The sequence below is a fragment of the Hippocampus zosterae genome, chromosome 2 (genome assembly GCF_025434085.1).
Source record: "Hippocampus zosterae strain Florida chromosome 2, ASM2543408v3, whole genome shotgun sequence".
NCBI classification, from domain to species: domain Eukaryota; kingdom Metazoa; phylum Chordata; class Actinopteri; order Syngnathiformes; family Syngnathidae; genus Hippocampus; species Hippocampus zosterae.
This window is the reverse complement of record NC_067452.1, coordinates 21074183-21088658: the sequence shown is the minus strand read 5'-3', so window position 1 is coordinate 21088658 and position 14476 is coordinate 21074183. Positions and strand designations below refer to the sequence as shown.

The following is a 14476-nucleotide window of genomic DNA, read 5'->3' as shown; positions in this document are numbered from 1 at the left end:
AATAAATCACTCATGACCCACAGTTTGTAGTCTGCAATGCTAATATTTTGATATTTCATATTGCTTGATTGATAGGGTTGAAAAAGGGTCATCACTACCATCCGCCACCGCAACAGCGATGCCCTCTGATCAATACTCTGCTGTCCCCATGGAGACCAACAACAACATGGCCGCTATGGTAAGTCTCGCATCTGGCCATGCCGTCCGCATTGCATTCAGTGCAGTTATGTGTATGATATACACTATCAACAGAATACTGTACCACACTACATCAGTGGTCCCCAACCTTGACTAGTTCATCCAAATACATGTACATGCTCCTAACAGCCCAGCAACCATTCAACGAGGTTGGGCACTGCGATTCTTTCACTCAACAGTACAATGGAAAAGGTCTACAGTTTGATACATGCTTCAGAAATGCATTTTATGAAATTACCTTGAAAAAGTTTATCCTTATTAAGCATAAATATAAATATGCAACACTTTATTTATTGAAAGCTCTACTTGTGTTTACATTTTAAACAGAAAAAAACAGTATTTTACGCTCTAAAATGCACACCTAAAAGCCTTCTATTTTCTTAAAAGCTCATAGCGCGACTTAAAATACGATGCACCTTGTGTATGGTCATTACGGTAATATTTCGACCCCCAAAATGGCTCCTTGCTCGAGACATGAAGACAACGCTGAGTTCAAACTTAAGGCCCCCAAACTTAAGGTTACGTAGTTGAACACGGAAATAGAGCAGCAGCAAGAGATTTTTCAAAGTTAACGAGTCAATGTTATAACTTGCTGTTGGTTAAGTGAACTGTTTCCCTGATTTATTAAATAAGTTTTACTGACATTTGATCGTTCTGTTGGTGTTTCCGTAAGCATAGCTCCATCTAGTGCAGGGGTGGGCAATTATTTTTTGCATAGGGCCACATGAGAACCAGAAAATATCATGGAGGGCTGGATCAAAAGGGTGAACTAAATTCCACATAATAGTAATTGGATTTCTTTATTTAAAAAGCAGTATTTTGCATTTTTTGGCACGTTTTTTCTTGACTTGGCGCTAATGCGGGCTTCCGTATCGTCTCCACCTTACTCCCAATGCTCTGCAACTTCAAGTAACTGTGCCACGTGGCGTTGAAATGCCTGTCATTACAAGTCCAAATGCAATGAATGCAGTCATTGACATCGAACCTTAATTGGGTACCAACCTTCGGCGGGCCGGATTAAAAAGACCAACGGGCCGGATTTGGCCCCCGGGCCGTAGTTTGCCCACCTCTGATCTAGTGGATGGTCTTATAACGCAGTGCGCCCAATGTATGAAAAAAAATATACAAAATATTGAAAGCCATTCATTGAAGGTGCGCCTCATAATCCTGTGCGCCTTTTATTGTGGAAAATGCGGTACTATATGTATAAAAAATCACAATGTCCCGTCACTGGTGAGCTTTTTTTAGAATAGGCTCGCGGGCTACTCGACAACACGTTTTGTCATCCCTACAGTATGGTAAAATAGCAACCTAAGTCATGAAAGCACTAAGATAGATGGATACGGATTTCATATCTGTCCAACTTTCAGGTTCTATTTCTAATAAGAATTGCTGAAAAGCGATGGTAACAGTTGCTGTGCTAATAAAACAAGATGAAGGAACTTGATAAAGCTTTTCCGTCTTGTCATGTATTCTGAACTGAGCTGTTGCTAATGTCACTTTGCTCACCTTGGCCCCTTTCACTCAAAAGCTTCACAGAGTGAAATGTGGTGGTAGCCGTTGGCGCTTGTTCCTCTTTTTCACGCTCATAAATCACTTTAGTCTGGACCGGGTGCGAGAGGGGGTCTGCTTCCTTCCACCATCTGCTCCTATTTAATTTCTATTTTCAACGGCCCCCAAAATGTAAAATCCATGTCAATGTGTTAAGTAATGCATCAAGCACCTGTTTGTGAAGTTTGTTGTTTCGCCCCTTGTGAAACAACAAAATATGGTGAAACATTCAGCAATTGTATGTGCAAAAGTTTACAGTAGGTCAAATGAAGTTCACCCGTAAAGGTTACAGTGTATTTTAGGTTCATCCAGAAATTTTAAATATCCTTGACATTAAATGAGTAGTGTAGTATATACATCCGTGAGCATCCCTCCATTAGCAACAAGCCATCTTACCGTGTATAATTAGCATATTTTCAGCTACCTTGAGAGATTCCTTGACAAGCGCTCTGTAGTTCCTAGTATTTAGTCACGTGGCCCACTTGAAAGACCTTCACCCACAGCGGAAAGCACGCTACAAGTAGCTCCTTCTGCGGAGCACTTGCGTTTGTTGCTGATTGTCTTTCCTTTTGACAAGCTCGCTAATGATTGATGACAGCCTCTGTCAAATGCACTTTTTTTTGTTTTTATTTCCTGTTATGCCTTGAGGTCAAGTAGAGTTTAGATTGAGGCTTGATCAAATGCTAACAATTGCTGTGCTAGCATGTAGAAAGATAGCAGCCTGAGTTGAAAAAGTGCCGAGGCAGATCGATTAAGAATATATATAGATTTGGACATATTTCCCTGTAATCAGGAATCATTTGTAATGGCAGTTGATACAATGCTAACATGCTAACAGTCGGTATGTTATCATACAGCAAGATATCAGCCTGTGGAGAAGTCTCTGACTGCACCTGTGTGGCTGTCTAGGCGTCCCAGTCAGATTTAGAAGGTTCTGCTCAAATATTGCTTGAGGTGATTTCATCAGGGGTGTCTCCTCTGCACCTTTTCAGACATCAAACACACCAAAGATTGATCTAATTTAGTGTGGCACTCGACCATCTGACGATCAAATGTGTCATAAAGGATGCAGCCAAACAAAATAGTTCTGCTCGGCTTCCCCGGATTGCATTCCTGACTCGCAGCTCTTCCTTGGCGCGCCAAGCTTCAAGCTAAAACATGTTTTAACCTCTTCTATTTTGTCCCTTCATAAGGGGTGTTCACACGGCACACATTTGCTCCGGCGCTGCACCGATGTATTTTGTTGCGATATATTTTGCACCGCAGCAAATTGTGTGGAGCGTTCACACGTACAAAGCCGCTGAGCGTGTCAGCACCGGCACAGCGTCGGTGCAGCCCCACTTGCGTTCACACGGCAGTTTCTGCAGCGGAGCAAAACGACAGAAAACAAATGAGCTGTCGTTTTGGTTCTTTTTAAAACGTATACACAACTCGAGCGACTACTGGACAGGCACATCCTTCTCCTTCTTGGTCTCCGTGCCTTCTGCTCGAGAGTGACCGCCGCCGAAAACGTAAATCAACAATGACTTCAATGACACTCAGAAAAGCAAATATAATGCGCCAAACAGAAAATCAAGAGAGGAAATCACTAAATAAATAAATTATATGGGGGGCGGGGGGTTGTGAACACACAACAAAGGAACAAACTACACTAACAACTATGAGACAGTCCAGTCTCCTACAAAAGGAAAGATGTTACCAGCCAAGTCTTGTGTCGTTATTAAACAAACACATGACGGAAGTCCGACAGAGCACGAAAGCAACGCATTTTTGCCGTACGTACGCTTCACAAGCATTTGCTCTGGAGCAAATTCAACCCAGTTGCGTTCACACATGCAAATTTACATCGGTGCTGCTTCGCAAACGAGCATTTGCTCCGGAGCAAATTTTTAAACCACCTCCCTGAGTTGGATCAAATTTGGTCCGGTGTAAGCCATTTTCCGGGGCTACGCCGGAGCTAATTTGCACGTGTGAACGCTCTACTGGGGCAGCCCCGGTGTAGCACCGGACCAAATCTTGCCGTGTGAACACCCCTATAGTATAAGGAACAATTTAAAAAGTATAGAATGAAAGACTAATAAATCAAATTGTGAGCACCAATACATTGATACTTTACTTATACTGTAGTTGTGAATTAGGGATGTGAATCTCAGCACTGAGGACGATTCGATACACATCTCGATGCACTGCCAGCGATGCGATACTTAAACGATACATGGAATTTTCTGGCGATACGATGCGATACGTTTCACCGTCGTCACGATGTGATACGATACACATTAAGTTCAAATCAATGCGATCCGATACGATACAATGCAATTTGTTGCGATATTGTGCAATTAAACATGATGCAAATAAGCAAAGAATAAAAGCTTTTAAAAAGATGGAATTCAGTATGGTATTACAAAAAGGATACCACTTTATTCCTTATAAACAGTAGAACTTGTAAAACAACTTATTTAAGCCCTTTCACAATTGGGTTTTGTGCAAAGAAAATGTAAACAATTTGGCACCTGAGACTCACAGCTGTTGCTATAGTGTAAACACAAACAGACTATTCTCTCTGAGTCTTATATGAAATATAATAATAATTATATATATATATATATATATATATATATATATATATATATATATATATATATATATATATATATATATATATATGAATCTATAGCGCAAGATGTCCACCCATCCACTGTAAGTGCAACTCTTTGTGCACTGTTCAGCGACACAGTAATCTCACTTCTTACTTTGTTGTACACATCGGGAATATGTAAGTGAACACAGACCTGTCTGGTATTTTATACCTGGGTTCCAAAACGTGCACGAGCTGTCTGCAACCCTCGTTGTCCACCACGCTAAGGCTGGAGGTCTTTGCATATGAAATAAGCAGTGGCCTTAGTTATAGCCATTGCGCGGTCACAGTGAGTTGCAAGGGGACTCCGAAAAATAAGAGGCAATTTTTTTCTGATCCTGACCTGGTTTACCAAGAGTTTCTCCGGTGTCCGACGAGGAACTGGGCGGGGAAGCGGGGGAGCGGGAGGGAAACTTGTCGGTGATCTAGTGCCATCGTTTTAAGTGGGTCTGCATATTTGTGGTTCTGCCGTTGTATGGCTTCTTGGTGCGACATTCCTTTGCAAATTACGGAGGTTTTATCAAGCTTTCCGTCTTTCTTTTCGAAGCCGTAGTATTTCCAAACATAAGATTTGAATGTTGCGGTTGCATTAAATATAGTAGTTTCCTCGCCTCCCCTTGCGCTAACTTCCATAATGATTTGCTAGTTGTGTACTGGACTGTATGTGACGCACGGCTACCATCCGTATTCAACACAAAACGCAAAGCAATGATGGTGCATTCATTGCGCCTAGGAAAGGGCAGATAGGTGACGTTTAACATGAATAAAACAGCGCTTGAATCGGATTTTACCGATACCCATCAATGCATCGTGATGAATCGCGATTTCACCCGTCAATCGCGTCGTACCCAGTGAATGAGCCGATGCACTCGGATCGCGCACGTGCGCATCGATGTATCCATTAATATCAATTATTTTCCACACCCTTATTGTGAATGTGAACAGCAAGTATAGTCAGCAGCGATTAATGTATCCTGTACTGCTTGTTCATAGACTAATTGCAGTGATCATATACTTATTTTTTTTCTACATCCAATGCTGCTTACTATTCTTGCTGCTGTTCATATTGACGTCTGCGCAAATATCTATTTGTGATCGCTTATTATATGTGCTGTATTATATGACATGTATTGAATAGGGATGTGAATCTCAGCACTGAGGACGATTCGATACACATCTCGATGCACTACCAGCGATGCGATACTTAAACGATACATGGAATTTTCTGGCGACACGATGCGATACGTTTCAACGTCTTCACGATGTGATACGACGTGATACACATTTAGTTCAAATCAATGCGATCCGATACGATACAGTGCAATATGTTGTGATATTGTGTGTGCAATTAAACATGATACAAATACGCAAAGAAAAAAAGTTTTAAAAAAGATGGAATTCAGTATGGTATTGCAAAACGTAGACTACTTTATTCCTTATAAACAGTAGAATGTGTAAAACAACTTATTTAAGCCCTTTCACAATTGGGTTTTGTGCAAAGAAAATGTAAACAATTTGTTGCTGTAGTGTAAACACAAACACAAACACAGACTACTCACTGTGTACATACATCTACTGATGCCTAGTCTGGACACATCATCAGTGATGTTCCTGGATTCACTGGACGTTTCGGGTCTTTCAACTATCAGACGCCCTCCTCCAGGTGACCCAGCCGGGGTTGATCAAGTCCCGGCTTGTGTCCAGACAGCTAGCTAGCTACCATGACTCCATGGATCTCCTCTTTTGAGCCACAGCCATCTTGAGGCTCTTTCTGCCGCTTCAGTGGTATTCCGGATGGCTCTCCTTTTCCTCTCTCCATTGATGCCTAAGCTACAGTAGGCTCTGGCCAAGGAACGGGCTGCGAATCCTCTGCAACCAACCTCCACAGGGAAACACCTTGCTCTCCAACCAGCCAGCTGGCAGTCGCTGACCAGTCCTGCGTACTTGGAGAGCTTCCTCTCAAAGGCTTCTTCCAAGCGATCTTCCCACGGCACTGTCAGCTCCAGCAGCACTGCTTGTTTGGTGGACTCCGATACGAGGACAATGTCAGGTCGTAGGGTGGTAACTGCAATATGGCTGGGGAACTTCAGCTTTTTTTCAAGATCCACCAACAACTGCCAGTCTCTTGCAGATGTCAGGATGCCTGCAGATGATGTTCTGCTGGCCGCGGTAGGCTTGTCCCCAGCTCTGACAAAGGCGATGGTTTTGTTGGAGGGGCGGAACTGTTTAGCCCATGCCAGCCCTGCGGTAATGGCTTCCGCGATAGTCTTAAGGACTTGATCATGCCTCCACCTGTACCGTCCATCTCCAAGTGCCCTTGTGCAGCCACTGAGGATGTGTTCCAGGGTTCCTCGCTTGGAGCACAGTGGGCATGCTGGTGTCTCTGCTATGCCCCATGTGTGCAGATTTGATGGGCTTGGGAGCACATCATAAACTGCCTGGATGAGGAATTTAATGCGTTGCGGCTCTGCTTTCCAAAGCTCTGCCCAGGTCACTTTCCTCTCAACTGCGTTCTCCCATCTTGTCCAAGCACCCTGTTGTTTCATTCCCACAGCCTTGCAGGTTCTTGAGTCCTCCACTGCTGCTCTCACCTCATCCTGGACAAGACGTCGCCCCTCCTTCCCCTTGGTGTTCAGCTTGGGAGATGGAAAGGATCCTAGCCCAGCTCGACCTCGTGTGACCACTCCAGTCAAGCACCTGTGGCGGAGCCTTGCATCTGCCTCTTCAACCGCTTCCTCTGCCCTCCATTTCCTGCCAGTCCTCACTTGGATCCCAGCCTTAGCCACCTTCGGATCTCTTGAGTCCCTGTATTGAACCACTTCTCTGGCTCTGGTGACCTTAAATTCCTCCTCCAAGGATTTGAAGGGCAGTTGCAGTTTGTTGCTGTTTCCGTAGAGAGCGATGCTGCTCAGGCTCTTTGGAAGTCCTAGCCATCTCCGGAGGTGGCTGCTGACCTTCCTCTCTAAGGTCTCAACTGTCGAGATGGGGACGGAGTAGACCAGGAGGGGCCACAGGATCCTGGGAAGAATGCCGTGCTGGTATACCCAGGCTTTAAACTTCCCCGGTAGGCCTGACTTGTCCACTGATTTCAGCCAGCCATCCAACTCCGTGCATGTCGACTGGATAGATTTTGTGTCTCTCAGAGAGCAGTCGAAAACCTTCCCTAGGCTCTTGACCGGCTTCTCTGAGATTGATGGAATGGCTGTGCCTGAGATGGTGAACCGGAACTTGTTTTCCACCTTCCCTTTCTTTAGCACCATAGATCTTGATTTGGCGGGTTTGAAACGCATCCGGGCCCACGCCACCAGTTTTTCAAGACCCTTCAGAATCCACCGGCAGCCTGGGACTGATTCTGTCGTGACTGTGAGGTCATCCATGAATGCCCTGATGGGTGGTTGCCGTTGTCCGGAGTTCGTGCGGGGCCCTCTGCACTCTGGCTCAGCAGATTTTGTGAGCATGTTCATGGCTAGCGAGAACAGTGTCACAGAGATAGTACACCCTGTGATGATGCCGATCTCCACCTTGTGCCAACTGGATGTCATTGCTCCTGAAGAGATCCTCATCCTGAAATTGCTGTAATAATCAGCGATGAGATCTCTGCATCTGCTGGGTACATGATGCTTTATCAGAGTGAGCTGGACGAGCTTGTGTGGAATGGAGCCGAATGCATTTGCCAGGTCAAGCCACAGCACTGATAGGTTGCCTTTGTTCTCTTTGGCCTCCCGAATAAGCTGTGTGACCACACCGGTATGTTCCAAACATCCTGAAATTCCTGAGATGCCACCTTTCTGGACAGATGTATCGATGTAGGAGTTCTTTGCCAGGTAGGTACACAGCCGCTTGAAAACAACACTGAAGAAAACCTTTGCCTCAACACACAGCAGGGAGATGATGCGGAACTGGTCTAGCTGAGTGGAGTTTTCCTCCTTCGGGATCCATACCCCTTCAGCCATTCTCCATTGTTCAGGAATTCCTTCCCCTTCTCCAGAAGACTCGCAGGATTGTCCACAGACGCAGCAGGAGTTTGGGACAGTTCTTGTACACTTTGTATGAAGTGCCACTCGGTCCTGGAGCAGAGCTCGCCCTTGCTCTGCGGACAACCTCCCTGACTTCCTTTAGCTGCAGCTCCGACATGTCGAACTGCTCTTCAGGTTCAGGGGGGTCTATGAGGATGTTGCATTCTCCCAGCTCCTGCTCTCTTGCGGGGTCGCTGTACGTCTGCTTCAGATGTTGGTTTATGATTTCCTGCGAGGAGACCAGATTGCCACTCCGCTTCTGCCCCAGCAAATCCTTCGTGAACTTGAAGGGGTTAGCGATGAAAGCAGCACGCTTCCGTGCCCTCTCGCGTCGCCGCCTCCGGTGCCACTCTGCACGGCGGAGAACTCTAATCTTTTTCCGTAGGATGCACATTAGCTGGGCCAGGCCAGTGCGTTCCTCTTGTCCTGCTGCCTTGTACTGGGACTTCAGCGTTTTCATCTCCTGCCTGATGTTGTGGATCCTTACCGCTCTTTGATTCTTTGCGTACGATGTTCCCGGGCTTTTCTTCTCCTCCTCGCCAAACCTTTCTGCTGCGAAGCTGACAATGACTGCTGTCATAGCTTGTAGCTTCCCGTCGGCGTGTCCCTTCGCCATAGCCTCCAGAATTTGGTCGACATCGTCGTCGAATTGCTTCCAGAGAGAGGTCATGCTAGCTGCAGGCCATTTGATCCGCCTCGTTTCAGACTTGATGCTCGAGGGATTAGTTTGCAACACGTGGAGGTTCTGGGCACTGTGGGGTGACTCCGGGCCTGGCACCTCCTGCGTCTCACCAGGTGTAACACCTGTGCGTTGTGTTGTTTCTGCTCCCAACGGGCACTTCATCCTCGCTCGGTGGATCTTCAAGCCATGGATGTTCTTGCAGACTTTGCCGCATGTACACGTTTTACTCAAAGTCGATTGTCCGTTGCCTGGGTCTGTAGCCGTTGTGTCCGTCCGACTGGGGTGCTCATCCTCCCCCCCTCTCGGGCACCCCTGGGGGTATTTTTCCATTGAGTTCATCGTAGCTTGGTTGGGTCCCTCCTCTCAGAGGATGCAGATTGGGTTGCTGACCCGTTCTGCCCCGGTTGCCGTCTCTCCGGGCTGTCACTGACTCTCCAGTCGTCACCACGCTCTTCATGGTTGTCATCCAGTCTTTCCTGGCTGTCACTGATCTCTCAGGGTATTCGCTGTGTACATACATCTACTGATGCCTAGTCTGGACACATCATCAGTGATGTTCCTGGATTCACTGGACGTTTCGCGTCTTTCAACTATCAGACGCCCTCCTCCAGGTGACCCAGCCGGGGTTGATCAAGTCCCGGCTTGTGTCCAGACAGCTAGCTAGCTACCATGACTCCATGGATCTCCTCTTTTGAGCCACAGCCATCTTGAGGCTCTTTCTGCCGCTTCAGTGGTATTCCGGATGGCTCTCCTTTTCCTCTCTCCATTGATGCCTAAGCTACAGTAGGCTCTGGCCAAGGAACGGGCTGCGAATCCTCTGCAACCAACCTCCACAGGGAAACACCTTGCTCTCCAACCAGCCAGCTGGCAGTCGCTGACCAGTCCTGCGTACTTGGAGAGCTTCCTCTCAAAGGCTTCTTCCAAGCGATCTTCCCACGGCACTGTCAGCTCCAGCAGCACTGCTTGTTTGGTGGACTCCGATACGAGGACAATGTCAGGTCGTAGGGTGGTAACTGCAATATGGCTGGGGAACTTCAGCTTCAGCTGAGTGTCTTATATGAAATATTCATCTCCATAGGACAGGAAAAAAATACATAGGAAAATATTTTGGCAGTCACAGCGTCAAAGCTGCTGTGTGTATTGTAGCGTACACAGACCACTCTCACTGAGTGTCAAAATGAAATGTCCAAAAGAGTCATCCATATATAGTTTTTCCTTGCGCGGTCACAGTGAGCTGCAAGGGGACCCCCAAAATAAGAGGCAATTTTTTTCTGATCCTGACCTGGTTTGCCAAGAGTTTCTCCGGTGTCCAATGAGGAACTGGACGGGGAGGCGGGGGAGGGGGCGGGAAACTTGTCGGTGATGTGGTGCCATCGTTTTAAGTGGTCTGCATATTTGTGGTGCTGCCGTTTATGGCTTCGTAGTGCGACATTCTTTGCAAATTACGGAGCTTTAATCAATCTTTCCGTCTTTCTTTTCGAAGCCGTATAACCGCGTCGTACCCAGTGAATGAGCCGATGCACTCGCATCGCGCACGTGCGCATCGATGGATCGATTAATATCGATTATTTTCCACACCCTTAATGCGCAGTAGTTCAGGAAGTATTTGTTATTGTTAGTTTCAGACACAGCAAGAACGTTGCATTGCTAAAATGGCTACATAACGGACCATTGGATGGCAAGCAACTAATACAAGAGCTCTGACACTGGAAGAGAGAGTAAAAGTGATCAAAATGAAAGACGGAGGAAGCAAAATAAAGAAATTGATGTAAGTGAAAGTGAATGCTGAGTAATTTTCACAATTTCTTTCCCTTTTTTAATTTCTACACTGACTACATGAAATGTCAAATAAGTGTATGCTCATACTTATGCACTATTGGAATAAAAATAAAGAGTACACATACGGGACTACACATTGGACTGGGTGCAAGGAGGCTTCCTGCCCAAAGGCAAAGAGGGACTCAAACCCAAACATGGTGCCGGTGAGCAGAGGCCGATCAGCCACAGCCACTATTTGCTGGTGGCTTGACTCTGTGTGTGTGTGTGTGTGTGTGTGTGTGTGTGTGTGTGTGTGTGTGTGTGTGTGCGTGCGTGCGTGTGTATGTGTACAATTCGTTGATACATGGATATTTTTTTCTCCACCCAAGGCGAAGGTGATCCAGCCGCCGCCGGAAGGCATGTTGGAGAATGACAGCGGCGTGGAGCTGACCAATGAGAGCAGCCCCCTGGCAGGGGCCGAGCCACCGTCGCCCTTCAGCCCCAAACAGAGCGGGGGTGCCTCATCACCTCGGGGTTTAATTAAATACATTATCATATAATATTAATGCACAGTCCTCATTTATATCTTAAATATATATTTTTTAAATTAAACCAAACTTGGTTGAAAATGATATTCTATACCAAAATTAAATGTAATTGATTTTTTATTCATTCAGTTCCATTTCTTTGTCTCATCAGATGATAACGTGTGTCTGGAAAGACGGGCTAGGACCAGGAAGAGGTCCGAGGGCGATGATGGTGACTGGGACCCGTATAATAAAGTAAGGCGGGCGTAAGCGGACAACACGAATCCTCATGAACCAACGCTGAATCCGCATTAATCAACGCACGCTCTGCGTGTGTGTTTGTGTGTGTGTGTGTGTGTGTGTTTGTGTGTGTGCGTGCGTCGGGGGGTGTTTATGTGCGTGTATTTAGAACAAGACTCAGCTTGCTTTGAGAGAGAGGCCGCGCACTCGAACCATCTTCCAGGCTGGTCTGATGCCGCATGCCAAACCTCGCAGACAGACACGGAAACACGAGGTCATCGCCAATATGGTGAAACCATGAACTAGGATATAAAAAGTGTTTTACTCCTGAATGGGGGAATCAAAGAATAATATCAAAGAATCAAAATATCTGTGCACATATTTAGAATAGTAGCTAATTTGACCAGATGTGTATGTAACAACTGTATTCACAGAGAATGGCACTTCACACTATTTTGCCAGTCCATCCTCCGTCTTTTGTCTGTAACCTGGGTACAGTCCCTCCTTGACTTTTGCTCCTTGCTTTAAAAAAAAAGAGATTTTCCACGCCATATTTGCACCTCTAAAACTCATGAAAGCTACGTTGACACGAATGATACTTTTATTTTATTAAACATGGCATGCTTGGAGGCCATATTTACCCTTTTGTAAATATGGCCTGCTGATAGCACCGACTAGCGGGGAAAACCATTTGATCTGTTTCTTCTTCGGTTGTTGCTTCAGGTCTTCACTCTACACTGCTGTTGGTATAGCACCTCTATATTGGTGCAATGCTGCAACTGCAGTTAAAATGCAGCAGGAGCCTGATATCAATCGGTCAGATTGTGGGAGACACAAAATTAGCTGGAGGTGGCCATCACATAATTTTAAATGCAGGGAAAATCCTGATATGTGAGGTTGCTGATGTTGAAAGAGTTTGATGGTCTTGGGAGTAAACTTTGGACTGTCTCCCCAAATTGTTGTCCATGTGGTATGGCTGTTTTTCATTGCGACAACCTTGTGGTGATCTTTCTCATTCTTGGCTCCCTCCGTCAGTGTGGCCCATCTTCTCTGGCGGACTCATCCAAGGCGGTCGCAGAGCTGCCGTGTCTGGAGTTGCTGGAGCATGACTCCAAAGACTCAGCCCAAAGCAGCGCCACCACCATGTCCAGTTGTAACGCCCACACAGAATATAACGTAAGGACCTACTGCGACACATACACTGTTAATACCATACCTACACATACTTCTGTTCGAGTGTGAAGTTTCGAAACCCGTCCGACTTTCCACGTGTAGGCATTTCTCTCCCTCATAATGAACTTGACAAACTGACATTCGTCTGTGGCACAAATGTTTGGGTTCCAGTTGACAAATACGGACGCCCATTACAATAAATGAGTTAAATAAAGGAATTAAAGCACAGGTGTCAAAGTCAAGGCCCAGGGGCCAGATCTGGCCCACCACATCATTTTATGAGCCCTCCTCAAAACACACTTGTATTCTTTGGCGTTCGACTCAGCGTGACTTAGATTTGTTCTTGATTTTACTGTTTGGTGCTATCTACCGCCTTTATTACCGATTTGTCCTACTGTTTATTGTGCATGTTAAATTGCTCCATGTACAACACTTTGTATGCAGTGATGGCTGTTTGAAAGTGCTCTATAAATACTGTTGACTTGACTTGACTTGACAAAAGCAAATCAAGCATGTCAAGTTCCATGATGCTTGCTAAAGTTTGAACCAAAATTTCAAATTGTCATATGTAATGCACAATAACAGTCATTATTCTTGACTTCTGATTTTAAAACTGGTTATCCATCAATTTGTTTTGCGCTGTGTATGTAATATGTGGAGATAATTAAACATTTATATGGTTTCTCAACATTCTCAACAGCCCTCCAAGGGAAACCATAACTACAATGTGGCCCGCGACAAAAAATGAGTTTGACACCCCTGAATTAAAGGAATTAATCTTTAGTCTTTTTTTTTTAACACAAGTACCTAAACTACTTAAGTGCAGCCTGTGAGTTGTTTCGCCTCCTCTGGGTGTCTGCAGGACAACAAGGGCTTTAGCGTTGGTGAGCTGGTGTGGGGGAAGATTAAGGGCTTCTCCTGGTGGCCCGGCATGGTGGTGACCTGGCGCGCTACCGGGAAACGGCAGGCCAACCACGGCATGAGGTGGCTGCAGTGGTTTGGGGATGGGAAGTTCTCCGAGGTGAGTAGCAGAAGATAAAAGGCCACATCGAGCCTGACATAAGCTGACTGACCATCTTTGTATCCTCGCAGGTCTCTGCTGACAAGCTGGATTCCATCACTGCCTTTGCCAAGTTCTTCAATCAGGCATCTTACACCAAATTGGTGTCCTACCGCAGGGCCATCTTTCAAGCTCTAGAGGTAAATTTTCGCCTCATACCTCTATACAGGAATCTATTTCTGCTTGTACAATGTCAAAGACTGTGTGTGCCTCCAGTACACTGACTTTAAAGGGAATGGCTAGGAAGTACAAAGTAAGTCATCTGTGTTCACTCCCACAATGCTGCAAACGCCCCTTTTTACCTTCACCCGTCCACAATACCAAAAGAAAGATAAGGTCAGCCACTAGCACAGTGAGACTGCACTTTGCACTACAATTGCTGACATAGTTCATACATTAAATAGGTCGATTGATATTAAATGAATGGATAGATATACAAACATGCAAACTTCCAGCGCATTGTTTCTGATTTAAATAATCTGCATGCCATTTTGAGAATCATTCTTTGTAGTATATTTATGCATTAAACTATTAATGTAGACAATAAATAATAAAAATATAAAAATAAATAAATGGTGAGCCTCGATTACTCACGTTTTTGTGCAGATTATTTGCTAACGGAGCGGCATGTTA

General features: G+C 45.5%; 1 protein-coding gene across 2 annotated transcripts in view; it reads left to right on the top strand.

Annotated features, from left to right (window-relative positions):
* LOC127595425 (DNA (cytosine-5)-methyltransferase 3B-like) overlaps positions 1-14476 on the top strand; it is a 28292-nt gene that overhangs the window by 4413 nt on the left and 9403 nt on the right. For both annotated transcript variants that reach the window (XM_052056912.1, XM_052056911.1), the window contains exons 2-8: positions 76-178; positions 11233-11377; positions 11543-11625; positions 11780-11899; positions 12646-12786; positions 13646-13804; positions 13876-13983. In XM_052056912.1, the coding sequence (XP_051912872.1) occupies positions 76-178; positions 11233-11377; positions 11543-11625; positions 11780-11899; positions 12646-12786; positions 13646-13804; positions 13876-13983 (859 nt within the window). The remainder of the gene's footprint in view (positions 1-75; positions 179-11232; positions 11378-11542; positions 11626-11779; positions 11900-12645; positions 12787-13645; positions 13805-13875; positions 13984-14476) is intronic.